Source organism: Stegodyphus dumicola, chromosome 6, assembly GCF_044657685.1.
Source record: "Stegodyphus dumicola isolate Sdum_Otavi_A_Nest chromosome 6, ASM4465768v1".
Taxonomy (NCBI): domain Eukaryota; kingdom Metazoa; phylum Arthropoda; class Arachnida; order Araneae; family Eresidae; genus Stegodyphus; species Stegodyphus dumicola.
The window spans coordinates 29,507,387-29,535,082 of NC_140773.1; the positions used below are offsets into that span (position 1 = coordinate 29,507,387).

At 33.9% G+C, this 27,696-nt stretch overlaps 1 protein-coding gene across 1 annotated transcript in view; it reads left to right on the top strand.

Moving 5' to 3' along the window:
- Positions 1-27,696, top strand: part of LOC118183062 (inactive dipeptidyl peptidase 10-like) — a 484,033-nt gene that overhangs the window by 416,012 nt on the left and 40,325 nt on the right. The window contains exons 13-16 of the mRNA XM_085819647.1: positions 10,013-10,092; positions 15,495-15,724; positions 21,146-21,241; positions 21,386-21,461. Coding sequence (XP_085675773.1) covers positions 10,013-10,092; positions 15,495-15,724; positions 21,146-21,241; positions 21,386-21,461 — 482 coding nt within the window. The remainder of the gene's footprint in view (positions 1-10,012; positions 10,093-15,494; positions 15,725-21,145; positions 21,242-21,385; positions 21,462-27,696) is intronic.

Genomic DNA, 27,696 nt, shown 5'->3' on the forward strand with positions numbered 1-27,696 from the left:
CTTATCTTATCTAATCACTACATCTTTTCTCGTTCATTTGAGCTTTTGCAGCTGAGGTTGATGGTTCGGTAAAACCATCGAAACTAGTCCTGTGAAAATTTGAAAATACAACACTGATTTTTTTTGTTTGACTTCTAAATTAATGAAAGAAAATAGTAAAAGAAATTTAAAAAATAGCTCTCCAGCAAATAATTACAACTTTTTCCCAGAATATACAAATACATGTTCGAAATGTATCCCTGTAATCGTTCTTCTATAACCACAAATACCAGTTAGCTTTGAAATTATTGTTACGAATTGTCCGGGCGCGCTGAGATAGCTTCCCCGCAAAGCAGTTTTAGGGTTGCCATAAAATGGTAAAGGAAGGCAGGGTTGCCACATTTGGCGAGAGAATTGGCGATATGCATTGGAGGGATGGAGATCCTTCTGGAACGAATTCTTACCGGCTTAGCCCAGAATGTTCTCGAACACAAGCCAAAAACTATATAAACCCTGCTGGTACGCGGAGAGTCGGAGTGCGAGATAATATCTCGAGTTAGTCAGTCCGTGCGGAGTCGATCGAGTTCACAAGCGGGCAGCGAGTGCGGAGTGGGTCCTCGAGTGCATCGAAAGAGTCTCTTCGTGTATCGCGAGTTTGTGCATCGTCGGAAAGTGTGTTGAGCTCTGGGAACGACTGCACCGAAGAGTCGGGAGCTGTGCTTTGTGTGTCGTCGAGCGCATCATGAGTTGTAGCGTGGAGAGTGTCGAGATTATGTGGAGTTCCGAGAACGACCAAGCAGAGTCGGAAGGTGTAATCTGGTGCTTTGCAGTGAAGCTGTCTTCACCGTTATAGCCTGATAACCTGAAGGCTGTGTCGTTGATTGTTCCAGGAGTGTATAGTAGATCTTCGACAACTGTAAAACGTGACTTTAGAGCTGTCCTTATTAATATTGGCTAAATAAAGTGTGTTTCGATACTTCATCAAGTGTCGTCGTTATTCACTCCAAATCTACGAACCCCGTACGAACGTGAAGAAAGTAAATAACGTAACCTTACTTATTAATTTTAAAACAGCAGAGCAGAAACAGCTACAAAGACATATACATCAAAACAAAAGATACACCAAGCGGAACACCTAACATTCAGAATTAACTTTCGAGTCACGGAGACATAATATTGGAGAACCTATCCTCATCGCAACTGAGAGTCGATTGCCAAAGTTGTTTCCGTCCCCATAAAATGGCCGTTCGATTAAATTCTTCTGTTTCATACAAATAGTTTTGTTACATCCCATAATTTAGAAGCTGAAATTCAAACGCAGATGATTACATCGCGTAAAGTGATGTTTTTATCTGCCTCAAATAAATTTCAAACCGATGTGATGTTTGTATAAAACATGAATGAAATTGATGTAACAAAGCTGGAGAAATAAAAGCAGGATATTCATAGCATATTTTGTTGCAAATTAGCAATCCATACTGGAAGAAGTTTCTGTAGAAATCAATTTGGCATGTATGGCTCAGGCCAAAATATTTTTTACGGTTGTTCATCAAATAAACAGAACTGCTTAGTTGCTGCCAAACCAGTCCAAGTGAAAGTTTCAGTGTAGATTTGAAACACTCGGTGTAACTCATAACTATGCTTAATTTTCTACAAGCATATTAACATTATTATGGGTAATAAATCACACGAAAAATAGAAGGGGCTGCAAAATCTGAAATGATACACATAAATATATCCAAATGTAGCTCAGAAAGATTACATGGCTATGGGGATACTGAATAATTGATCGTAGACTTATCGTTTCATTTTAACACTTTGACTGCCGTGTCTCCCGTGTTCGGATGACTGCAAAAATTCTGATTAGGAGGAATCATCCGTATTCGGGTGGCGGCAAGCATTCTATACAATCCGCGTCATCACTATTTTGGTGATGATTTTTAAGTACTTACGAGGTCTTTAAAAAATGCCTGATGATTTTTAGAGAAATGAAACGAAAATGATTGCTGCAGACAGCAAAATTCATTCCGTTCACTAAACTGAATTGTGCTTTCTTTGATATCAACATTTTCTCTTCCTAAACGAGCAGTTCTTACAAAATACGATCAGTAGTATATACACAACATTTATTACCACTGCATTTATCAGTATTCAAATCAGACTTTGAAGATACAATTTTGTTTTTAATTATCTTTCTTAAAAATCTCGGCTCTTCATTATCGCTACTACTTAAACTTTTGTAAACCTCGAGACAGGGTTTTGTTTCCTTTCACTGTTATATGATTTACTTAAAAATTACTTTTTTAATTTTTCTTTTAGACATTGCAGAAGGTTTAAGCAACAGTTTAAACACAAAAAAAATGTCAACCATTTGTCATTACAGAAAAAAAATATTTGGAAAAGAAGAAATAATTTTCAAATCTCACACCCTTTCTTTGGGACTTTCGATGAAGCGCTCGTAGCCTAAAGCAGATTTTCTTACAAACTCGCGGGGCATTCGAAGTGTTAAGATGAAGCTTTTAAGAAATCAAACGTAAAGGTTTTACCTCAAACTGTGAGCGTTGTGGTTCCATAATATATTTTAGTCAACGGATATACAACTAAAGCTTTACATTTTCTTTGCACGGAAAATTTATCAGCGACAAAATTATTTTCCCAAGGCAGAATAATTAGCTAATAATCATATTTGTATCGAGATCAAAAAGAGATGCTTACTCTTTAAATTCTTATTTAATTAATGTTTCTTAACTTGGAACATGTCTCCGTGATTAACACGTTGACGCCGGCATGACCCACCGGTGGCCCATGCTATATTGTTCCGTAGGGCGGCATGCATCACCGATGGCCCACGTTCGTATACCAAAAAATACGTAGTACAAAATGTACTTTTATTAATTTAACATTATACATTAACATTTCTACCTTAACACAAAATACATAACTTATAATTTAATCAGTACATTAAATATAACTACTTATGCCACTGATGCAATTTTTTAAAACATTTTAAGGAAAGTGCTGGCTTATCCGGACAACTGCTACAGAAGGTCATTACGTTTTTTGTTTTCTTTGTGGCGCACTGTGTATATTTTAAGTTTGTTAAGCGTTTGTACATCTTTTCCTCATGTTCCTTGCGGATCCTTGGTGTGTCCTTAAATTTCTTTTTTCGTCTACTTACTATTAATTCCTCACTAGGAAGATTCTCAACACTCTTCAATAGATAATGAACAATTTTTTCTCTAATTTTTAAAATTTAGTAACGCTTGGTTCTCCACTTTTTGTGGATGTACCACGCATTTACTATAAACGTCCAGCATATTAGCTCCATGACGACTTTTCGATACCATTTTACCGCTTACCGTAAACATTTATAATAGCAGCACATTTGGTCAAATATATCAACTCCCTTTTTTGCACTATTGTAAGAAAAAACGGTATCTGGTTTAGTTTAGTTTAGTTTAGTTTACGATTATGCTGCAACCCTCCTGGCCGATAATAATCGGTTTCATGGTTAACGCAGCACACCCCACGCAGACAAATAAAAAAAAGTTAAAAGATAAAAACAAAAGATTAAAATACAGAGTAAACAGATTAACACAGATTGTGTATGTTTAAAAATACACTCACACAACACGAATTAAGGAAAATCATAAGCATAATCGGATTAACATAAGCATAATCGGATTATTAAACAGATTAACACAGATTGTGTATGTTTAAAAATACACTCACACAACACGAATTAAGGAAAATCATAAGCATAATCGGTTATCTGGTTTTAATTTATCACCTTTTCCACGAATAATGGCGCAATTGTGAGATCTCGAAGTGGTTAACATGCACAGGGAATTATGACCAACCTACAGATTCATCAGTATCTCTCACTATTGCGAACTCGGCTGTGAACTAAACAACTGAAAACTAATACTCTCTCCAGTCTTGCATAGTTTTCCCCGGCCGCCCCAAAATTTCCAGTACACTCGATTTCTCGAAATTACTGGAAGGTATATTGCAGTTACCTATAGGACCGAATACACGTACAGTTATATAAGAATTAGATAAAAATTAATATTATGCAGGAATTGGTTAAAAATGCCACCAAATGAGCGACTGCCCAAGTAAGAGCCAAAGGAGCGACAAAAATTAGTCGCCAAAACCATCGACAGCTTGTAGCAGGTGAGATAGCTATTTATCTCAATGTTAAATTGACCTACCCTTGTAATCTTAATTTTTTTTTTTTTTTTTTTTTTTTTTTTTTTGGTGGAGCTTGAAATTTTTGAGGTATTTCATGTTACATTATACAAGATTTACTGTAGTTTAATATACGATTTTACTAAAGTTATTTACTTATATACAAAATTTATAACAATATTGTTAAATCTGTTAAAATGACTCATTCGAAATATAAAATAAAATATGCAATCAGGTACATTCTGTTTCATACTGACTCTCATTGAAATGTAGGTGTAATGTAAACAATATATATATATATATATTTTTTTTAAGTGCATTCTCTTTGTTTTGAAAGCCTCGCGCATAAGCACCACAGGTCCGGGGTTCGACCAACCGGACGTGCAAGGTTAACTCAACCTTTCATCCCTTGAGTTGGTCTATAAAATAAGTACCAAGTTCGCTTGGGGACTCAACGCCGGGAGGCGTAATGGCAGACGCACATTGAGTTGAACAGTGTTAAACGAATGTCGCATACTGCGCATGCCCAGAAAACAATTTGGCGTAATTACTATGTTGGCGCGATTTGAAAAGAAGATAAATACGGTATATGGTAGATGTATCGCCATCTAATTGTAAACAAATCTGGCGTTTAAATCTTCGTAGAGTATAATGTAAATGTAAATTAATTACTGTGTTAAAATACTATTTTTTGCTGTACTGCTCAAACAACTAGAAAGCTGAAATTATTGCGAAGCAATGTGAAGCAGTGCTTACATTCAAAATGTAAAATATAATACCTATAAAATTCTGCACATTCCTTTGGAACTGTACAAATTTTCGTTCAGAAAAAGACTGAAATTTAGGATTGATTGATTAGTTGAAAATTTATTCATTACACTTTTAAGCAATAAAAAACAATTCAGGATTTACAATACGTTCCATTCGTACATACGTAAAGAAACACTGAGGAATATAACAAGTGCTTGCAAATAACACTGAAGAAATTTTACAATTCCTTAATGCTAGTTATTAAATTCTTTGAAAGGAGAAAATAAAAGCGCGAATATACGCTAACAAACTCTGAGATACTCCAGTTTACAAATACTGAATTATAACATGTAAACAAATATTAAATCCACTGTTATTGACAAATTAAAATGAAACAGTTATTAGAAAAATAAGCAAGTGCAATCGGTATGGACGTTAGAATAACTAATCAAAGTTCCACAACATTGCAGTATTAAACATCACTCGAACACACTCGACAGCCATGGAGATCACGAATAAGCTAACGTAGGGTTGCTTAGTCGCCAATATTTCTCCCCGCGCCAAAGGTACACCATCAAGCATGCGCAGTAAGCGAAATTCGCTTAACACTGTTCAACTCAATGTGCGGTCTGCCATTACGCCGCCGGGAGACCTGTGACAAGTTGATCACTAACTAGTTCAGAGCAAATACTCACGCACCCTGAAGCCCAAGGTCAGGAGAACATATAGCGAGGCACTGCAGGCCATCGCGCACTAGGCTTGTTACGCACTGAGTTTACGTTTAGTTCTCTTTGTTTTGAGCAATAGTTTAATTAAAATAATCGAATGGGTTCAGACTACACATTAAACTTCTTGAAAATACAGATCAAGCAGTAATAATGGTTTTTTGTTACTTATAATATGAGTTATTTATTTTTTTTATTTTTTCTTTGACTGTCCTCAGATTAACTGTAATTTTGAAGTAGTTCTGAAATATGGATTTAACATGTGCAGTTTCATTAATCTTAATTTAGGAATATGAGGCAATCAGACATACAATATCATTTATACATACCCTGCTTGCAAAAGTGTTTACATTAATTTTACACAAAGCAAAATCTGAGGAAATAACGAAATTAATTAGCAATAACTTAGTAATAGTATGTAATTATATTATTTTCGTAAGCCGAAACATGTTTACATTAAGTTTACACAACACAAAATCTGAAGAAATAACGAAATTAACTAGCAATAAAGGAAGCATTCAATATATGAAAACATAATAAATTGAATATAACTGTTTTCCGTAAAACCGGATGACAATAGTGTGTAGGATGGTAATTATTTTAGCGCAATAATATTGGAATATCAGTAAAGTTAATTTTTACAGCACTAGTAATAAAATAAGGATTATCACTATAATGAAATATATTTATGGTATTATGAAATAGATAGCGAATCTAATTTTCTATCTGAAATGGAGAAAACATATATCCGTAGCAACACAAATAGCGAAGTAACGTGATATCAGGAGCTGGAGTTAATTAAATTTATATTTATCAGAGACAACTGATATAGTTCTTCAGAACGAATGCTATTGTAAGCAGAATTTATTACATCTATATGCAAAGCCCTGTCACAAGCACATGATGCTTTCTTAAAAATATCTTCCAGATCAATACGTGATAAAAAATGATCTTAGTGTAATATAATAGGAATAAATCATTTTATGAGCATGCCCCTTAATGCATGTCATTCAAATTCTACTCTGTGGCATTCTAGGTAAGGAGGAAATATTGTAAAGTGCAATAATTTTGTCATTGCCATAAATTTATATCTCGCAAAAGCATTTCCGCTTCAGAATGGCAGTAGTTCTTGGTGATATTTCATCCAAATACAGTTGTTTGGTTGAATTATAGATGACGTATGTTTCTTTCAAAGCAATGTAGAATGCGCTCTCACAGAAAGCATTATTGCGATTTTCTTTCTTTCATTTTCTCTTACTGTTGCTTTGCATATTTATGGTAGAATCATTTGTTCAGCAGGTAACCCAAAGTGCAATTTTCTAAAGTCTTGCATACCATGTAGGGAAAAAATACTTTATATACATATTTGTATAGAACATGAGATACTGCAGTAAAAATAGATTCAAGGAAATTTCGCAGAAAAGAAAAATAAACTTTGAAAAATCACAAATAATATTTCCTGAATTATGGAAACAGAGTATTCCAATCAAAATGTAAGCAGAAACAGTAATAATATATAACTATCTTATTTTCGTAAGCCGAAACTTCATAAATTTAGAAGTTTAATAACGTTTTTTAGCGTTCAGTTGATTTCATTGAAAGTTGATTTCTTTCAAAGGCACATAGCAATAACTTTAATAAATAATTAAATCCATATTGGTGTAAATATCGAAGAAAACTCTATCGATTTCAAGTGGATCAGATGTACACACCTCTTCGTCAGGAGCAAAGGTATTTTCACAAAACTTCAAAGAATGACCATCAGATTTTTAGGGAAAGCAATGAGCGGACGTAGGAGAAAAGGAGCATGGAACTATATGGTGAGGAAAACTTTAAAGAAATGAGGAAAAAAGCTAAAATATTAGCATTTTGAAACCAAGTCATTACTTTTTTCCTTGAAAGATTGCTCTTCTCAGTAGAACTTTGCTCAATAATTGCCTTATATAAATGTAGCTATTTTTCCGCACATTTTTATAACCAAATTTTCACTCGCGAAAAGAATCTGTATCTGAGTGTCCTCAAAATCTATAGCGATTTCTTCAAAATTTGCGTCAATCTAAATTTTACTTTTTGCCTAATTTTAATTTTTTTAGCTCTATATTTATAGGTTATCGAAGGACTTTCCAGTTTTTAATATAAGAATATTATTTCTTTTAAATCTAATTGAATATTATTAATGCTATTTCTACTAAACTTTTAACTCAATTAGATATTTTTTAAACTTATCTCAGTTTCACAGTTTGAAAATAAGTAAATTCGTTCTTTCTTCTTGTTATAGCAAGCACTTAGAGAAGCTCATTTCTGTCTGTCAGATCAGTAATTTTGGTATAACTCCTTTAAACGAAAATACGAGTGTTCCATTTTTGACTTTTTAGCATTTACTTTATTCTAAACATACAGTGGACACACATTTAGCAAAACTTTAATTTTAATTTACGTTTATCTGAAATATGACTTTGAAAAAATGGAGTAGGATAATACAAAATAGAATATAAACTAATTTTCATTCTCAGGAAAGCATCTTCAGATTTGTATTTTACATTTTTAATTGGAATTTAGTAGAATTGAATTGTACTTAGTATGACCTTGAAGTAATCCTAAGTAAGTATATATTTTGATTAGCAATCAAGGGAAGAAATTGAATATTCTAATTCTTTTATTAATTAGTATTTTCTTTTTTATTTTATCTTACTAAGTTGTCTTACATTTATGCGTTAAATTCATGAAATTTAAAACGGTCATTTGTGCCACATTAAGCAGAATAATATGTATAATAATAATATGTATTACTGATTGTGACCAAAATTGTCAATATTGTTCTGTCAAATATTCTGATCAAGAAAAATAAATATGTTTAGAAAATCAGCTGAAGATCATTCTACTTCGAAAAATATTTCGAAGGTCATTCTATTTCGAAAAATATGTTACTCTGTTACCGTGAAAAACCGAAACTGGAAAATGTCCACATTGTCCGGTGAATGTCAACACATACCAAATACGTCGGTGAGAGAGCCAAATATTTGTTTATATTCTTTCTTATACATTCGGACCATCACTGGTCAATGTCGACAAGCATAAATATGCTTTGGTGAAGGTCAAAACGAGAAGCAGAGAATAGGTCAAAACGAGAAGCCAAGATAGGCGTTTAAAGCAAATAACTCTTATGCAGTTCAAAGTGTCACATCAGTTGAAGTTGTTGCAATAAGTAAGATTGCATAACGTCAATCATATAATTAAGTGAGTTTAGTATTGGTGTTATTTTATTTTTTCATTTAGAACGTATTGTTCGTTTTACGTTTAACAGAATATTTACATGTGCTGTTACTTAAACCCTATGACTGGCCAGGGTTTTCACTAAGAAAGCACAAATTTCCCAAAACTACTGTGAGAAAATTATTTCTTGATTTTAATGTTAAAATGTCTCCTGTAATTTTGTACCTGCATTTATGTACTTTTAATATATTGCTTTAATTTCTTTGACATATTTTAATATGCACGTATATTTTCGTTCTTACAGATATCGCAAAAAATATACCGGCAAGGCCGTAACGCAACCCGGCAATACCGGTATTGCAATACCGGCAAGGCCGTATATATACGGCCTTGCCTGTTAGAAGGTTTGTCATAAAGTATAATAAGTTTTAATAATATTAAGTATGATGTAAAAATATTTGTATTCAGCATTTACCATCAGTGCATGCTGAATGTAGACATTTGCTGATGTAAGTGAGAAATAAGGATATTTAGTAAATATTTTGGACACACACCAAGCGACTAAGTTGACATTTGCCGCAGAAATTTCCAGATTTCGGTCTTTCACGACGACAATTTCCAGATTTCTGTCTTTCACGGTAACATTATCGTGCCACTAATAATGTCAGCTATTAAACTAAAGCGTTTAATTCGAATTTCATATATCAAATCTAATAAAGAATGTGTACCAATAATCATCAGATTTTCATTTAGAATTTTCAGACGAATAGCATTTTCTGTTTTTTTTTTTTTCTTTCATTAAACCTATAGTTTCCAAATTATTTTCTTTTAGAAATAGCTGTCGCTTCTACATCTTTGCTACTTTTGGCTTCTGAAAAAAATATTTATATCGATTCACTCTTGAGAGTTTTACAAACTTTTACTGAAAATGTATGGCATTATATGGTGATTTCCTCCCTACTTTTAGATTTATGCATGTGTTTGGAAATACTATGCTGTAGTGTCAAATTCTATATACACTGAAATCTTTGCGTTTTATGTTTAATGCTCTATTAAGCAAAATTAGTGTGCTCTATATTATAGAAATATATAATCATATCCACTATTAAACAAATAACTTCAATTTCGTAAAAAGATTATACTTCTTTTTCCAGACAAAACATGTGGATTATCTAACCCAGGGTCGTTATGATGTTGCGAGAGTCGTTGCGTATCACGAAGGAACTAACACAGTGTAAATATAACATTTTATTATATTACTATCTTAAACTATGTTTTAAAAAAAAAGAAAAATATTTTATAAATAGTCAAAACTCGTACTGCATTTAATTGTAATTTAATGTTCCTTTTACATAGAGAAATATGTACGATCATTTTCAGCTTTGCAATGATTTCATTGCGAGCTTTGCAATGATTTCATTTCATACGTACGATCATTTTCAGCTTTGCAATGATTTCATTTTCATTATGAGTATCCTTTTTATTTTTATTATTTGTTCGTATTCATGAACTTTAAACTGTAGTCCAGAATGTTCTGGACTACGGATTTAATATTCACCATATTATGTTCTAGAAGACGAAGTAACTTTAAATATATTTGGAATGACATTAGAATATTATATTCTGAATTATAAAGGGAAACTTAGAAGCTCCTAAAGAATTCAAATCTAAAATATTAGATAAAGAGTTCTTGAAAATCCACTGATATGTTTTTGGAATGTTAGCTGAAGTTTATGCTAATTTTATTTTAAAAACCATCACGTATAAAATTACGAAAGAAAGTAATAAAAACCGTGATTCTTAAATAAACGCATTTGTACTGTTATAGAGTGTCAATTAATAATATAAACATACTTAAAACTTAGTTATTTGCGCATTAACCAAGTGAATTAACCATACAGTAATTTTTCCAAATTTTTATAGATTGGGAGAAAATTCAGCAAACTATTAAAATATATCATCTCGCAAGTGGGTTCTATAGTATGTTAATAAAACTGCATCGTACTTAAATAGAATGAAATACGAAGTTCAACAATAATAGTCCAACAAGAAAAAAAGCTTAGTAAATTTCATTGCTTGATCATTTGGACCTATTTAATACAATCAGAAAGCAAAATGGATATATATAAAATGCACTAATTATTCCTTTCGCATATATGAGAAAACCATGTTCTTCTTAAATTATGTAATAATGACAACTAAAGTAGCTATATAATTGAAACTTTTTTTCTGTTACCTGGACCAGATTCAGAAATATATGAAAAATGTAGGTGTGTGTGTATGTTTTAAATGTGTGTATTTGCATGTATATATGTATGTATATACATACATGTTTATGGGTGTCTATACAAACGCACACACATTTCTGAATCCGATCTTGATGACAGAAAAGTACTTGTGTTTGGAATAAAAGTAAACTTTTAAACATAACATTAAAATATAGTAAAGTACCAAATAAATTAAAACAGTCCAACTGGCACCGGTTATTCCAAAAGTTCAGGTAGTTGGCTCTGGCTTTCTTTCTGAAAGAGAAACAAAAAAGCATTTTTTGTAATACGAGGAAGAAACTTTACTTCTCGCATTGCAAAAAATACGTTTTTTACTTCTACCTCTTTCTTGAATGTTTAGTGAAGCTAGGTCATCACTTCTGTTTAGACCATATACTGGTTTTGTATATAAATACATGCATTTGTACATACATACTTGTGAAATTCTGGTGGCTAATAATGTGGTTTTATCCAGATTTAGTCTTTTTATAACTTACCCCTTTTTTAACTTATTTCCTAACTTATTTCAAAATCAACTCAGACCAGAAATATTTTATGACTATCACTCCCAATTGAACCCTCATTCCGTAAAGACTTTATTTTGTATTAATTAATCATTTTTTTAAGAAACTTTTCTTTCTCTTTTAATTCCAATTTCCTGCCAGAATGGAAATTTAAATGACGTATATACAGATTCTCAATGAGTTCGGAAATATTATTTAAGTAGCAGAATTGAAGATTTCGAAGTAAAAAAGTTATTTACTAGTAGAGTGGTTTATGCCAAGAACGAGTTTATTCCTCGCATTTGCAAGTAGCCCTGTAAATGAATTTAGGCTTAGACTCTGTTCTGCTGTGTGCAGCTGATTAAGTGGTTTAGATTGAAGTAGAAACCAGTCGTGCAGTTAACTTTTAATTAATTCTGATTGCACATACTATTTTCTATTTAAGTTTCTTAGCCACAAGTGGTGGTTAGTTATAAGCACAGAATGTGTGTGCATTTTCTGTTCAGGTTAGTTAAAATGAGAACGTTGTTATAACCTTCATCGGCAATCATCTATTTTTGTTTTCAAGATACAGTGAGAATTTGCTATCTTCAGTAGGATCTACGTTTGATGCTCCCAATAAGAAGACTACTCTAAAATTCTATGTACTTATATAAACGTTAAGGAGGATGAGTTTAAAACTCTCGGCCCTCTATTTTCTGTACCAAAATATGATTTGAATTAATTCATTTTTGCATCTGACATTTTAAAGATGACATTTTAGCAACTATTTTTTATTTTATTTATTTGTTTTGTTTTTTGTAGCATATTGCATTGATTTTCAAATTTGATTCATCAAAATTTGATGAAATGTATTTTTCCGCCACCTGCAGAACAGCTTGTCCACACGGTTAGGTGCTGATCAACCTATTTGATTCTGTCAATGGAATAAATAAATTAAAGCTTAGTAAGATATTCTTCGGGCTTTGACAACGTAAAGTGACGTATATTGAAAAAGGGACAAAAGGAAAGGAGGGAAAACACATGTGGGGACACTATTATAGTATAAGTTAGGCAAACATAATAGTACCAAGGATGAATACAAGTATAGATATAAAGATGAAATCAATACAAATGTTTAAGCATTGCATACCAAACAAGAAAAATCTGCAAAATTAAGTTAACAAAATGTACGTGGATATGTATATATATAAGGTTTTGATACCGCTGAAGGTATTAAAAGGTATTTTATTAGTCATTTAATATAGTTACTTTATTTTAGTCAGAAATCATTACAATGAGGCTGTTGGTGTTAACGGATCAGTTTTGTCTTCTTGTAATTGATGAGATGTATTGAAACCTAAAGGGAATGTGACTTACTAAGATGTCAATCGTTAAAATTGAAGCATGTATGTGAAAAGGAAATAAGCAATGGATCTGCTGACCAAATGCAATGGAAAACAGTGACGAGTTATTATAAACCCAAATGTTATTGTTCTTAAAATGTGTTGCAAAAATACAAGCGTTCTAAATTAGAGAGTGTATTACTTTAAGATCAAACTCAGTTGAGAAGGAAATACACTGACTACCAATAAGTATTTGGACACATGTGATAGAAAAGAAAAACTAACTTTATTCAAAATCAATACTTGGTAGAGCTTCCACGAGAGGTAATTAAAGCGTGGACCTTCCGGGGCATACTTTCCACAAGTCTTTGAATGACAGTATGTTTGTTAGTAGTATTTTCTTCCACTCGGCTTGAAGAAGACATAGATGTTCCTTCACCGATTTTGCACGGGTAGTGCACCCCTGAATTCGGCGATGCAACTCGTCCCAGATGTTCTCGATAGGGTTCAGGTCTGGACTCTGAGCAGGCCAGTCCATTCGATGAACTCCATTGTTACCATACCAAGCCTTGGTTAACGTCGAAACATGACAACTGGCATTGTCGTCCTGAAAGTAACAGTGTCCAACCCGTAAAACTCCCACAATGTAGGAAGCACATTGCCACCCAAAATAGTGCAGTAGGCATCGGAGTTGAGCTTACCATGAATGGGGACCAAGGGTCCCAGCCCATACCAGCAGAAACACCCCCAGACCATAATTCCACCTTCGCCGAACTTGACTGTTGGCACAATGTATTCTGGCAGGGGACGTTCGCCAGGTAGACGCAAGACCCAGACCCTGCCATCCGAAAGGTAAAGGGTGAAACTTAATTCGTCACTCCAAAAAACCCGCGATCTACGGTCCAATTTCGATGTGTTTTGCACCACATTAACCGAGCAGCGCGGTTGGACTTTGTGATCAAAGGCTTATGGGCAGCAGCATGACCATGAAAACCAAGCAGATGTGCTTCCTTACGGATGGTAGTCATTGAAACAATACTACCGGATGCCTGTTGAAACTCCTCGCGGATGAGGGCTATCGGTTGGGTGCAGTTCTACCGAATTTCTCTGAACAGCACTCGTCAGTCTCATCCCCCAGTTTCGTTGGTCTGTCGACTCGGGGCACATTCCGACAAGAACCCCTGACCTTCCACTTCTTAATCACATATACCACTGTCGATATTGGGTACTTCAGATCTCTAGATATGTCCCTTAAGAATCGGCCACATTTGTGATACCCGATAATTATACCTTTCTCGAAATCAGAGAGCTCCGAACTGCGAGGCATCTTGCATGCGACTAAAGCCGATGCTGTTTCCTACACGATATATACCGGCGGAGTCCGTGGCGTACCTTGGGACCGCAGATATCGTCATTTGCATAGGTGTCCAAATACTTATTGGTAGTCAGTTTAACTGAATTCTTCCTTCTCTGGCTCAGTTGGCAAAACAACTGTAAAGATTCAATTCGGAAGAAGGCAAATCAAAAGTAAAATCAAAACATTTCGTAGGTTACGTTTCCTCGAGTATTGTAGCCCAGTCTATCCGGTGCATAAATTCCTTCCTTAATTAATTTAATGTTTTTCAAAAGCATGTAATATATTATATTAACATTCGTATTATTTAAATCAATGAAAATAATTGGAAGATACTAATAGTGGGCTTGATTTCATCTGACTTAAAAGTAAGAAGAGTTGATAATGAATAATTGCTGTTACGGATATCTAAAAACTGGATAACAGAAATTATTCTCTATTTACAAGATTACACATGGAGAAGATATATGAGTACCCAAAAGAAATCTACTTTTCTGTAGGGAAAACGTTCATAAATCAAAAATATATTTTGCGGAAACTGGTCAGTACACTATTTGAATCATTAACCAAGAATTGTTCTAAATAAATTAGTAATTTTATCTTAAAATGCAAAACTCAATGCTGATAAACATGGATAAGTCGAGCGTAACCATGGAATTGTCTTTAAAATGGAGAAAATATCTGGAAGACCCTGGTAATTAACTACATATTTTGTAGAGTGGCATATAATTATACCGCGCTTATGCACTAACGAGAATGCTACTTACGATGGAAGTTGCCTTCAGAACACATTTAAGATAAAGTTGACTCAAGTATACCATTTAACTTGAAAAGTAATCCAGCACTGCAAAAGTAATTTCTGTCAGAAATGCATTATTCAAGTACCTCAGAATGCGTTATTCTCTAAATGCTTTAGTTGCGAAACATAACCCATTGTATGAGTAAATAAATATGCAGCAGATCTACAGCTCTATTTTATCCTTCGGTAATTAGTAATTTCTTGTATGTGCAGTGTTAAGTTTTCTTTAAAATATCTATAACTAAACTTCTATTTTGTTTGATAAGTAATACATATGCTGTTTTGCCATAAGTATGCCTACAGATTTGAATCGGAATGAAAAAATATTTTCATTTCTCTCTTACTATGCAGTTTTATAATTATCCATTTAAATGTTACTTTTTTCTAGATTTTATTTGACAACTATTGAAAACCGTCCAGGAGAGCGTCACTTATTTTCCGTTTCTGGAAAGAAAACTCGCTCCGTAACTTTCACCAAATGCTTAACTTGTGATGAAGCTTATAATTGCTTATTCAATAACGTCATATTCAGCCCAAATGCTGAATTTTATATTCTGGAGTGTCTAGGACCTGGTGTTCCGAGGATAGAAATCAGATCTATTTATAACGACACATTTGGTAAGTCAGTATGCATTTTCAACTCATTATATTATAGTTTTAATTCTGTTGAAAGAATCACTATCGTTTTAATTCTCTTATAAAAATCTCGTAGTTTTAATTCTCTGATGATATTCGAATGTCAGAATTAATAAAGATTTAATCGCACTGGGAGGTTTCAAGTAATTGGAAAAGTAGTAAAATTTGGGTTTGGAAGAACGGTAGCTCAAAAGCACTACGCTCTTCGTTCACATTGTTCATATGTGACTATGTTAATGAAGTCACATTTCCACATATGCATCTAATCACATTAAATAATAACTAATACACTAGTAACAATAATATCTTTTTTATTGTGACTAGTGTACAGAAGCCATTTGAAAACTGGGAAATGTGATGGAATCTTAAATAGATGCAAGAACTTCCTCTTGCAAGCCCCAATTACATGTGGTCGAACTAAAAATAAGCTTAGGTTCAAAAATAAGCACGGCATCTATGTTCTATGACTGAAGTTCATTTAAAAGTCACTACGAAAGATTGATGCAATGTTCTCTTTTCGTCATCGAGAGAATAGGTTTAGATGCTCATCAGCCTGTGGCATTCTGTTGATAAAATAAATATATAACCTATAGTTTAGTGTGATGGCCTTAGGGACTTGACTATGTAAAGTGAGGTATACTGAAAGCGCGACCGAAAAAGAAGAGAAAGTGTATGTGGGGACACAATTATAGTAGTATAGTATAAGCTCTACTTACTATGGCCGAGGATCCGTTTATTATGATTTGTGATTATTGTCTTATTAAAAACAGAACCCTTCGGTGGGATCAGTAATATAAGCCGTTAGCAGGCATTGTGCATATGTGACCAACCTAAATTTAACTTTAAGTACATAGGTATACAGAGCACACGTTTCCTGAATCCAAGGCTCCAATAATTTTTACACTTGGTTAGCGATTACAAATCGAATCATTTGATGATATCCAAAATGTGAACCGTTTTCATGCATTGTCCATGTCCATCATGGACGTCAAAAATAAGCGCGTGACGCCCATTTTTGAGGTTTTTATATACTCACCTTTTAATTTGTTGTTTGTTTTTCAAGGTTTTCCCTTGTTTTAAAAGATTGTAATTATTTCATTTGACATTTTCAGGCTGTTCGCTTTTTATTTATTCCGTTTACTGCCTCAAACTATTATTAAGTTTTTTTTTTCATATTTTTGTAAATTTTTTTTCTGCTTCAGTATTGTAATTTTATTCTTGAGTATTGTAATTTTGGCTGTCTTAAGAGTTCCGAATGCAAGTCGGGAAAAGGTCTGAGCAATTGAGAACCATTTGAAAGTTACTTTGAATTGAAATTTTTTCTTCAAAATGTATGGTCCTGTCTGTATCTCAAATGTCTCAAAGGAAACGAATAGTTGTATTCGAAACTCTTCAATCAACTTTGTTCGGACTTCAGAACACTTTCCCCTTGATAAGTTTTGTTTGAAGATTTGAACTGAGGAAGTCAATATTTATTTTTGCTCATTTTAATATGTAATGTTTTTCATATTTTAATTTTTAATTTTTCATGTACTACCTTTGAGTACGACTTTCTTCGAGGTAAAAAAAAAGTTTAGGACCTGCATGGGATAGGAATTGTAAACTTGCATTTAAGCTACAACTATTTTCTCTTCTTTTATTTAAAAAAATATATATAATTGTATTTCATTTACATATATATGTATATATATATATGTAAATGTGTAATATCGTATAGAGCGTAATATCTATAGAAAAAAAGAGAACAACTGCATAAAAATGTAGTTCCAGCTGTAACACATGGAAGGAACCAGAAGTAACAAATTCCTCCCTAGTTGTGTTAAAACTGGAAGCTGCGTTCAGATTTATAGGCAAGTAAAAGTAAGTGCACTTGCCTATAAATTCGTAAAAGTAAGTTTATTTATGCAAAAAGGAAAGGTTAGGGGAATAGCAAGGCGCGTTTGTCTAAAAATAAATAATAAAATAAAGGAGAATATGATAAAGTGAAATTACTAAGAAACAAAAGGAGTGAATAGTAAATAATAAGCCCGAATGGAATTTCCTAAACCCATGTAAAATGTAACCCAATAGAGAATTAAATTTTTAAAAAAGGGAGCAAAATGTAAAAGCTGTATGTAAAGTCTGTGAAAAGATGAAAAATTACTCCATTAATTTAAAAGTAAAAAAGCATAAAAAACATTCTAAAGCAGAAAACAGTAAGCATCAAAGCATTAATCTGAGAAGAAACAAAATTCCATGCAAAATCATAAAATAAGATATTTAAACATTAGTATTATGGGATTTTCGTTTTACCTGTAAATACGGTGATCGTCATTTTGACCGTAACTTGGTTAAGTGAAAATTTCTGGCCTTTAATTGTTTTTAGTAAAAGATCTTACATTTTAGTTTGTTAATTGTTCTTTATTACCCGTACAATAATTCTTTTAAAATTAGAGAAATTACTGCTAATTAATTAAAATTATTGTTAGAGAAAAATTTTGATATATGTGGAATAACACCAAAATAATTTACAGCATTGCCTCTCACGTGGTGCCCAGCGAGTCCTGGTGTGGGCTTTGGAATAAGCGAGAAGGTACTCGACATGTACGTACTGTTAATGTAGTAAACAAATGAGACACTGATGGAAAACATACATTAATTCGAATATACTTTGAGAATATGTCATGTGATCATCTAGTTCTTAGTAAAAAGAACTGTAAATTTTACTTTCCAAATATCTATAAATACAGGTACTGCATGATATTAGATACATAACACAATTACGGTAACAGGAATAAATGTCGATCCACCAGAATGAGATTAAGTTTAAATAATTAGTTATGGAAATCTGAGAGATAAAATGACATATTCCAAAATATCTTAAGCAGTCTTTTATCAGGGCCGATAGAATCTGCAATACACAATAGGTCATATCTATTGTTAAAATATGTGAAGAAGTTCACGATAAGGTTCTTTTAGCTACCTTGTAATTCTTACAGTGGCGTTAAGCATTAGGTTACCTAACAGATGATATTCACATTTTAACCACTATTATTAAAACGGATTCAATATGTCAAAGAGATGAGGAGGATCAGTTCATGGCACATAAAGGAAATGAATAAATGCTGTTAGGTAACCCGATGTTTCCAAGATGATGGATTACACTATAAGGATCAGTCTAAAGTACAAAATAGCTGTGGCGAATCACATTGAAATTGCAATATTATAGAATAGAAGCACATAAATTCAAAATCCTCTTCCAGAAACATGAATTAGACAATGTCTATCATTAACTAAATTAGCAAGCTCTCCCGTACAGTTAGATATTAAAAGTAACTTTAATTATGCATTCAGGGTTGTCAAAGTGGAATACAGGGTATGGTGTAGTGTTTAGTGAAAAAAGTCAGATAAGACTTTACAAGGTCCGTGAAAGAGTAATATTTGCTTTTATTACATATATTGTAAGGATCCTAAGTTTTACTAAAGTTTATTTTATTTTAAATCTTTACTATCACATCTTATTTTCTACTTCCGACCAGAATTAAAAGCTTTAACTTATTTATGCAAATTTGTCTTGCGAACGCCAAGTACTTAAGTTGTGGCTTTTTGCCAAGCAAGAGAGAGGAAGGAACTATTAGAAGCAGGCCGCTTGCCATAGTAGTTTTACTCGGTTGCTGGTTGCCTTCAAGGCCAGAGGTTTAATCCTCTTGATAATTTTAAACGTATCGTAGTGTTAGCAATTCTCTGTACTACATACGGCTTTTTGGTCATATACGGCCAATCTTGGAGTTAGGCACTTGTTTATTAATCCAAAGTTAGTTTAGTTAGATTTTTAGTTAATATTTTTTTATATTCTTACGTTCAGACCACAAGTGGTTGGTCTCTGTATTCCGAAGTTCCGGAAATCATTGTAAAGAGAGAAAAATAAAGGGTTTCATATACCCTTCCTGTGTGTATTGTCTACTTCCCAAATTTATTGAACATAGCTTTAGTAAGCTCCCTGTTCCGAGTCAGGACAGTTAATGTTCCCAAAGCAAGTAAGGATGAACACAGAACCTGATAATATAACACTGTTATACAAGGTTTTCAACAAGTTTTTCTCTTTTCTGGTTGATGCAGCCCACTGATCTGTATTAAATCTAGTAGTTATTACGGATATTTCAAGAAATACCACATTCATCACTATTGGGCAAGTATTGGACATAAATATTGGACATTAGTATCATCAGTATTGGACATAAATATTGGGCAAGGTCTTGTATTTCAACTTTTTTTTTTTTTTGGTATCAAATAAAGTAGGCTTGTTTTAAGAAGATTGCCATTGCCCATATCGTTTGCGTAACCCAACATGCTGCTACACTGTTCTTTATTTATCACAACCTGCATGTTAAACAGAACTAAGCCTGATAGAAAATAGTTGGGAAATAATTCAAAAGAATTTTGTTTTTGTTTGTACGTGTATATCACTTATTATAATAATTAGTTAAACCATGTCATCAGCTTTGCAAATTACGGAACAATATTTTTCAGTATTGTATTTGTCGAGTATATGAGTCGACGGCCGTACGAGTGTCAGCACGTGTTTCATTAGCTGGGGTTGCTTAATGCATTATTAAATGTTTTGATCTAATGTACCTCTATGTGTATTTTTAATGAATGTGGGGATGGAATTTTTATTTTAATTTGGAATCATTTTCACTCCCTGACTTTTGATTATTTCAAGTTAATTTCAGAACAGAACTCAAGTTTCTATGATGCTTATTTTTCATATCATTAAGCCTAATTTAAAATATACTTCGAATTAGTTTTTAATGCATGTAAATTTGCGTGAATTGCAAATATTTCGCTTTGAAACTCGTAATAAACGTAGAGGACATGTAATAAACGTAGAAAGAAGTAACATGATACTTAACTTGTAACAAACATAAAGGGCATAGCGAAAAGAGAATGTTTTATTTTGTTAGAAGTCTACAGTTCTTCTCTAAAACTTAATTTGATTTATTTTGAAAGTCTAGTCGTGTATGTTAGTTTCACCGTGCTCTTCCAAAGCCTTTTTAATTTTTTTCTTGGCATTAAATTTTTGATTACTTTTTATAACAATAAATTTTAAAATTTCTGAATTGGAAGGTTTTTTTCTAATTCTTAGTTGCAGTTATACGACGTAAAATAATCCCTCCGCTTTTAAGAGATCGTTTATAAGGATTAGTTCCTGAATGAGAGTTCGAGAGCACTGTTATGAGTCTGTAATTTTTATGTCCTTAATGGTGCTTTCAAGGATAATATGCAAGAAATTATTAAGGATTCTAGGCATTCATTAAATTCATAGATTTCTATTGAAAATGACTAATTTATAGTAGAGGGATATCTTAAAATATATTTCATCTAAAGAAAGAAACTTATCAGCACTTTTTTGTCTCTTTTCAGATATATTGGATGCAAATGATGATATAAGGGAAATAATCGGAAAGAAAACTTTACCTCAAGTACGAACATTTCAAGTACCTTTAAAAGGAGATTACAGTAAGAAAACATTTATGTACTTTTCAAAGAACTGCATAATAAATAACTATGGATAATTGGATTTTTAATGATCCACAAAAGAAAATATTATTATGTGTTATTTGAAGTCTTAATACAGTCTTAATTTATCTTATCATATTTTAGAAGCTCACGTTAAATTACTTTTGCCACCTGGATTTTCCGATGATGAAGTACTTCTCTATCCCCTGGTTGTTTTTGCGTACGTATTATTGTTTTAAAATATTTAGAATTTCTTTAATATAGTGTGCCAATAATTGCGTTTAAAGTATTGTGTTTTAAATTGCAAGAGAAAATACTTAAATCTATCTAATATAAAATGTAATAAATAAATAATTTTAGGAAGGACATATTTATATTTTTATAACGAGAGTGAAAATGAGTGTTGCGCATAATATGATATGTGAGCTGGGCATTTAAGTTAGTTAAGAGAGCAAAATTCCAGAACAAATGCCAGACATTGATTCGATCAAGAAATTGCCCTTGAACCATATAGAGGAAACAAGTGCAAACGTTTCAGTAATTAAAATATTGTTAACAGTAGTCGACAGATATTGTACCCAAAAATTGCACATTGGTGAATGAAAATAAGAGCGTTCCACGGTTTGTTACTTATTGAAATAGTTATTTCGAACACTGACAGACTTCTTAAAACGTTTCAAGCTTCATTTTCTACTATGATTTTAACACGCTTCTCTATTTTACAGGAAAATTAAATTTATAGTTTTATTTTCATAGTATAAAGAATACTTTTGTCATAGATTAAATGTTTTAAATCTGGAAATGTTTCCAATTTCTTATAAAAATAATTATAACATTATTATGCATTGAAGTTCAATTCTATAAACTTATGTGACTTGTGAAACCTATAATCCTGTGAAACTAATTCTATGAGCAGTTCTAAATATGCTTGCTACAACTCTAAGACTTTGCAATTAGCTTCGTTTTTAAAGATTTATACTTACGTATTTTTCAGCAACTAATAATTCAACTCCAGTTAGTAGGCACTCTAACCCTGCAATCTAACTGATACAAAATTCCCGGACATTTGGCTGTGTGATTCATCGTCTTACTATAACAAAATATCCTGTGCATTTGCTTCTGTAATTATTCTGAGGTAAAAATCCGTATTCTATTGAAATTCAATTTAACTTACAATCTGGTAAAGACTGAAGCAAGAAGCAAAAGTACAATATAGTAATAATAAGTACTAAAGTACAATAAGTAATAATAATAAGTACATAAAAAGTACAATAAGTAATAATAATAAGTACAATATAAAACTTACCGTAAAAATAATGGATTAGCTTAAAAGAAACTATAAGGTATTTTCTCTCTCCTACCAGCATGCCTTCTTGGCGTAACGGTAGTACACTTGGCACGTATTCAAGAGTTGCGTTTTCGAGTCCCGAAGAGATAACTGCACACTTTTCATATCTACTGCTACAAAATAACCTAGTGTCTCCACAAAAATTTATAAGATTAAGGGAAATATTTAATTACTCTCCTTTGTTTGCCAGCAATGCTGTAATTTTTGTTTTCTTCTTTGTCTTGTTTCCTGTCATATAGGCTGCCAAATTCCAGCCCTAGTACCCCATCATATTCATATTCCATGTGTCTTAGTATTTTAACACTAGAACAGCCGAATTTCAGACTAACCGAAAACCGCCATTGGGGGTCAATTTGACCCTCATAAGAAATGTAAGTAGAAACACAGTAAATGATTGAAATGATGGTGAAATGACCACATAAAAGAGTTTTTAGAGGTTTTTATTTATTTTTTATACTTTAGAATATTTTTTTTGTGCAATTAGCGCAAATTAGCACATATCTTTCAATGTAAGATTACAAAAGCAAAACCAAAATCTTTGAAAAACAAACAAAAGATACAAATGCAAAAAGAGGAAAATAGAACATATGCAAAAAATTACAAAAAACATAAATTGGAAATAAACACGCAAAGTTTTCCAAAGTTTGTTGTACATTACCGCAGGTGATACAATATGAACGCTTGACAGAGACATCAACACATTTACCACAAATTGGTTTTTGGCATCCCACACAGCTGACAACAGTCTTGTTTTGTCCCTTGCAACTTTAAAATGCACATTTCTTTCCTTTAAGTGTCTGTATTTGAGCAATTGCGGGGGCATCTGTTGTGTATTGCACCAACTCGTAGTTCTTCCCTGAGTGCAAGAATAAATTCTCGACGGGAAATAGAGGTGCCCAAGGATTCTTTGAATATAATCCAAGCATTGAGTTCAGCAATGTCAAGGACGTTGTAAAAACATGTACAGGCCACCTGCGACTTCCACTACTTGTACTATATTTCCTCAGCATCTGATCTGCGACATCAATGCCACATTTTGTACTGTTGTAGTAAGTGACAGTGTTCAGATTTTCCTTTATGCTGTCGTCAACAAACACATTACTGTGCATCGTGCTCAGAATCACGACATTCCTTTTGCTCTTGCACCTATATATTGTGGGTGTTTTGTCTCCATTTTTCAGTGCAAAAGATGAATATCGTGCCGAAGAAGTGTCACCAGCAATGGGGGTAATTCTCGCTTATTCAGAAGCATCGTCCCCACAATTGTGGTTTATTTCGCAGAAAGTTCATCTGCAAGTTTCACTGAAGTAAAAAATTGTCAGTTGTGACATTGAGTCCGGAGTTTAGATGTGGTTGCAGTAATTTGAGAACTACACTTTCCCCAAGTTGTAAATTAGTTGGTCGTTCTTCATCCTTGCCCAGATAAGGTTAACCATTCAAAACATATTTGGATTTTACATCAGTTGCTAGCCAGAATTTGATGCCAAACTTGTCCGGTTTATTCGCCATATACTGAATAAATCTACATCTTGATTTAAAAGGCAACAATTGTTCATCAAAGGTTATTTCTGGTCCAGGATTATAGCATAAATAACAGTTTTCCATTAGCTTGTACCAGGTTACAGAAGCGAGAGCAAATTTGTTAGTGGCGAGACTCAGCCAGATCAGCTCTGGTGCTTCGGACATCGAATCTGAGATACCGCATTATTTCACGGAACTGATTGCGTGACATTGTTTCTTTGAACACAGGTGGTCCTCAATTCTTGTTCCACAAATCATCTGCACAAAGTTTTGAATGGCCTAGTGCTCCTAGTGTCGTTTTTCTTATGAGGGTCAAAATGACCCCAGTTGGCTGTTTTAGGTATATCTGCGATTATTTTTTTAAATAATTAACGTAGAAATATGAAAAAGTGGCATAGAAACATTTTAGAAAAAGTAAAAAAAAATATCAGCTTCGAAGATGAGCTATATGTTAAAAAAAAAAACGCATAAAATTGGAAAAAGAAGGTCAAAATGATCCCAACGGCGCTTCTAGTGTTAAATTACGGAGTTTTAATGTTATAATGATGATGCCCGTAAAGTTCTCTTAAAAAAGATAGGTTTGCTGAGATTTAATCATCTGAAGATATAAAATCGGTCAAACTTCGCATCGTTTTGTGATCCACATGCAACAGTAATGCGATTAAATGCATTAATTTTGGGTTAAATGTTAAAACAAATTAGCTGGAAAAACATATTTCAATCGTCGTAACAGAAATGCAGCTCGAGAATGAATATCAAATGCGAAGATTAATACGAATTAATTCTCGCAGTCAGAAGCTTGGGATGATCAAAGAGGAATGTGAAGTATTTAGTTGTTCCAATACCCAAACTAGGAAACTTCCCGTTGGCTAGAAAGACAGTTTCTCAATGGAGCAGCCCTTTCTGAGTCTAATCCTTAAAACGCTATCGTAAAGGCGTTACCTTGATGCTTTAATGCAAAAGTTTGCAATAGTTTAAAACTCAAAGAATAAACTCAAAAACTCAAAAGAATAAACTGTGGTAAAAATATTAATTTTCATAATCTTATCTACACTCACGTTTGTGAAAATTGCAACACCATGAAGGACTTACGCGAGTGAGCTGAAATTTTCAGGAAATGCAAAGTAGCGCATGATATGCAAATGATTAGAATTGCAAATCCGTAGCGCATGCGTATGCTGAGCAGCGCCCTCTGAACGGCTGATGGATCCGAATAAATAGACGGCTGTAGCGAGGCGTGTATGGTTATCGGTGGTTATCTGCTAGTGGTAAACGTTAACTCAATCTGTACTTATGCCTCGTCGACGAAAGAGAGCGAGATTTGAACAACTTACAGAGTTTGAACGAGGGAGAATCATCGGCCTTCGTGAAGCTGGATTGTCGTATCGTGCAGTAGCCTCTCGTGTGCAGCGTAACAGCAGCACAGTGATGCGCGTTTGGAAGCAGTGGACGGACGAGTGTCGGACAACTCGGAAATCCGGGAGTGGACCCCGAAATGTGACGTCAGCTCGCGATGATAGACACCTGGTCCGCATGGCGCGGACGGACCGTACAGCTTCCTCTAGACAATTGGCAGCACTGTGGTCAATAGCTACAGGTGTTTCATTGTGTGCTTCATCAATTCGTAGACGTCTGCTGCAGTGTGGACTGCGCGCACGGACTCCTTTATACAGGATCCCCCTAACGCACGACCATCGCCGCCTGCGGCTACAATGGGCCAATCAGCATAGAGACTGGCGTGCTGATTGGCAGCATGTCGTGTTTTCTGACGAATCCCGCTTTAATTTGTGGTACCATGATGGCCGCATTCGTGTCAGACGCTATGCCGGTGAACGCCACCTTCCGGAGTGCATTATCGAACGCCACAGTGGACGAACACCCGGAGTTATGGTCTGGGGCGCCATAGCATATCATAGACGATCTCAATTGCTACGAATTGTGGGCAATCTGAACAGCAACCGGTATATCCGTGAAGTTCTACAGCCCGAAGCTGTTCCCTTCCTTCAAAGCTTGCCAGGCGCTGTATTTCAACAGGACAATGCCTGCCCTCATACTGCTCGGATTGTTAAATCCTTCTTTGCAGCGCAGCAGGTACAGCTTCTTCCTTGGCCTGCGTGTTCCCCGGATATGTCGCCAATTGAACATATGTGGGATGTCATTGGTCGGCGTCTTGCTCGTGATCCTCGTCCTGTTGCGTCTGCAGACGAACTTTGGGTACGCGTACAAACGATATGGAATGCTCTTCCTCAGTCAGACATTCAAACTTTGTTTGACTCCATGCCACGTCGTGTAGCAGCAGTTATTGCGGCGCGTGGTGGCCACACAAAATACTGATTCTGATCTCTTGTTCTTGTTTGTTTGCTTTGAACATTTAATCATTTATTTGTACCACTACCACTCAACTGTGTATTAAATTGCATTCAATTATGACAATTCCTTCTTGGTGTTGCAATTTTCACAAACGTGAGTGTATAAGGAATGCAACTCTACAACGTGCAAAACTCTAGTAAAAACAGCAGAACACTCTGTTCGGGAGCAAAACCTTTGTAAATTCAGGCAGTAAACTATAAGACAACATGATAAGTAAACATGATCAAACCCTGCAAGTCTCCCAACAGCTTAATTTGACACATCCCTAATTTGTATGTCGAATAGAAAACCTACGGGCGAGTATTTTCTCAGAATAGCCCTAATAATTGAATGACATGATTACCAGTAAACAAGTTAATATTTCCTTTGGCAGCGTCTTAAGTTGAGATAATATATTACAAGGTTGTCTAAAATGGACGCAAGGAAATTTCGTTTATATGTTTATCAGCTAAACTTGTAGAGATATTAGGCTTTTATAGAAACAGGAAATTTGAAAAATGAGTCATGCCCTCGGCGGAAATCGAACCACGGACCTCTCAAATACACGCCGAGCGTGCAGACCCCCTACACTACGGAAGCACACTAATAAGACTGGAGAAATGCCTTATATACTCCCTCTTTTAAAGGGAAAATGGGGATTACGGTACCGAATCGCCAAATCCTGTTGGTGGAGAATTGCCATCCACCATTTTTTTTAGTTCGGGCGCAATTGTAGAGGCATTAGGTTTTTTTGAAGCAGGAGACTTGAAAAATGAGCCATATCCTGGCCGGGAATCGAACCACGCACCTCTCGAATACGCGTCGAGCGTGCAGACCACTACACTACGAGAGCACTCTAAGAAAGCGGGAAAAATACCTTATAAACTAAGGCCCATTAAACCTAGCAGAATGTGTCTAGCACACAGATGGAATAAAATATTAATTCTGCTAATATAATTGATGCAGTTTGCTTTACTTAAGTTTGAAACCTCCGCTGTATTTTTGAGGACAGAAATAAATAAATAAGTAAAAATATTTTTAAGGAAGTACTTTTTTTAGTATATATTTACCTATCCAGACCCCATTAAGATAAGACAAATTTTACATTTAAAACTAAAACATATATCTCATTTTCTGTCATTGCATTAAATGTACTGAATATATTTTATTGTGTTATTTCCCTGTGAAATGAAATGAAAAACTATAGTAATATCGAAAGAATCAAAAAGGCTAAATA